This window comes from Camelina sativa, chromosome 14 (genome assembly GCF_000633955.1).
Source record: "Camelina sativa cultivar DH55 chromosome 14, Cs, whole genome shotgun sequence".
Lineage (NCBI taxonomy): Eukaryota > Viridiplantae > Streptophyta > Magnoliopsida > Brassicales > Brassicaceae > Camelina > Camelina sativa.
In genome coordinates, this window is record NC_025698.1 from 31,723,816 (window position 1) to 31,725,016 (window position 1,201).

At 43.9% G+C, this 1,201-nt stretch overlaps 1 protein-coding gene across 1 annotated transcript; it reads left to right on the forward strand.

Moving 5' to 3' along the window:
* Positions 7-1,196, forward strand: LOC109128922 (ABC transporter D family member 2, chloroplastic-like). The gene is made up of 3 exons (XM_019236320.1): positions 7-218; positions 315-574; positions 845-1,196. Exons 1-3 carry the CDS (start codon positions 125-127, stop codon positions 1,031-1,033), a joined length of 543 nt encoding a protein of 180 aa, XP_019091865.1. The 5' UTR covers positions 7-124; the 3' UTR covers positions 1,034-1,196.

Consider the following 1,201-nt stretch of genomic DNA (forward strand, 5'->3'; position numbering starts at 1 on the left):
GAGGTCAGGGAAAGGAAAAATCACGTTCTACCTCGATTCTGGGGATGATTTCACACAGGAGACTCAAGAAAATTCAGGGGAAAGAAATTCGGGAGACGTATTGTTCCTTCCACAAAGACCTTATATGGTTCTGGGAACTCTGCGTCAGCAATTGCTTTATCCTGCCTGGAATGCAACTGTGGAGGAGGAGGCGACACCTGGTGGCAGTAAAATAGACGGTGCGCAGTTTAGAATTCAGGTTATGCAATCAGATTATTTAACCCAGCCAATGGACTGGCTCAAACTCAAAAGAAAAAACGTGTTGACTGTGTCAGGTTCAACACCTCTTTTGATTAGAGACGACGGAAATGAAAAGTGTAATAAGCCGACAACAGATGATCTGATGCGGACTCTAGAGAAGGTTTGTCTTGGACATATAGCGGATCGCTTTGGTGGTCTTGATTCGATACACGAGTGGTCCAGTGTTCTCTCACTTGGTGAGCAGCAGCGCCTTGCCTTTGCACGGTTATTGCTGGCTCAGCCAAAGCTGGCCCTCCTGGATGAATCCACTAGTGCTTTGGATGAAGCTAATGAGGTATTTCGTGCTTTCTCCTCTCATTTTCGTGCTAGGCGAAGAGATGAAACTCACTTTTTATGAGAAAACTTAGAATACAGAGCTTATCCCCCCCAAACAAGAGATATCAATCGATTAGTCCTAGATTTTTCGTTCTTGTTTTCGCACTTTCATTCTTCTTACATATGTGATACAAGGTTCCCCAGCTTGAACTTTGCGAATATGATCAGAATCGTGATGTATTTATCATGAAACTTTAGCATTGACGCAATCATTCCGATTGATGTGCAGGCGCTTCTGTACCAGCAAATCCAGTCGGCCGACATTACATATATAAGCATTGGCCACCGCCGGACTTTAACCAAATTCCATAACAAGATCTTACGAATCTCAACGGCAGACCCGAAGAGCAAGGAACGCAACTGGCAAATAGAGGACGCGGATGCCAAAGATTCTTTGTACGGTCCACTGAGTCAATAGGAGGTGCCAAGTGAAAGCCGATCAAAACCTGATTGATTACATAGAGACAGAAGAAGGTAAAACGCAACCGGGTGTGTTCATGGGGTGCAGATGATAGGAAACAGGCCCGTTCTTGAAACATAAAAAGAATTATGTTTGGTATCCGAAAAACAAGCTTTTTGTATATAT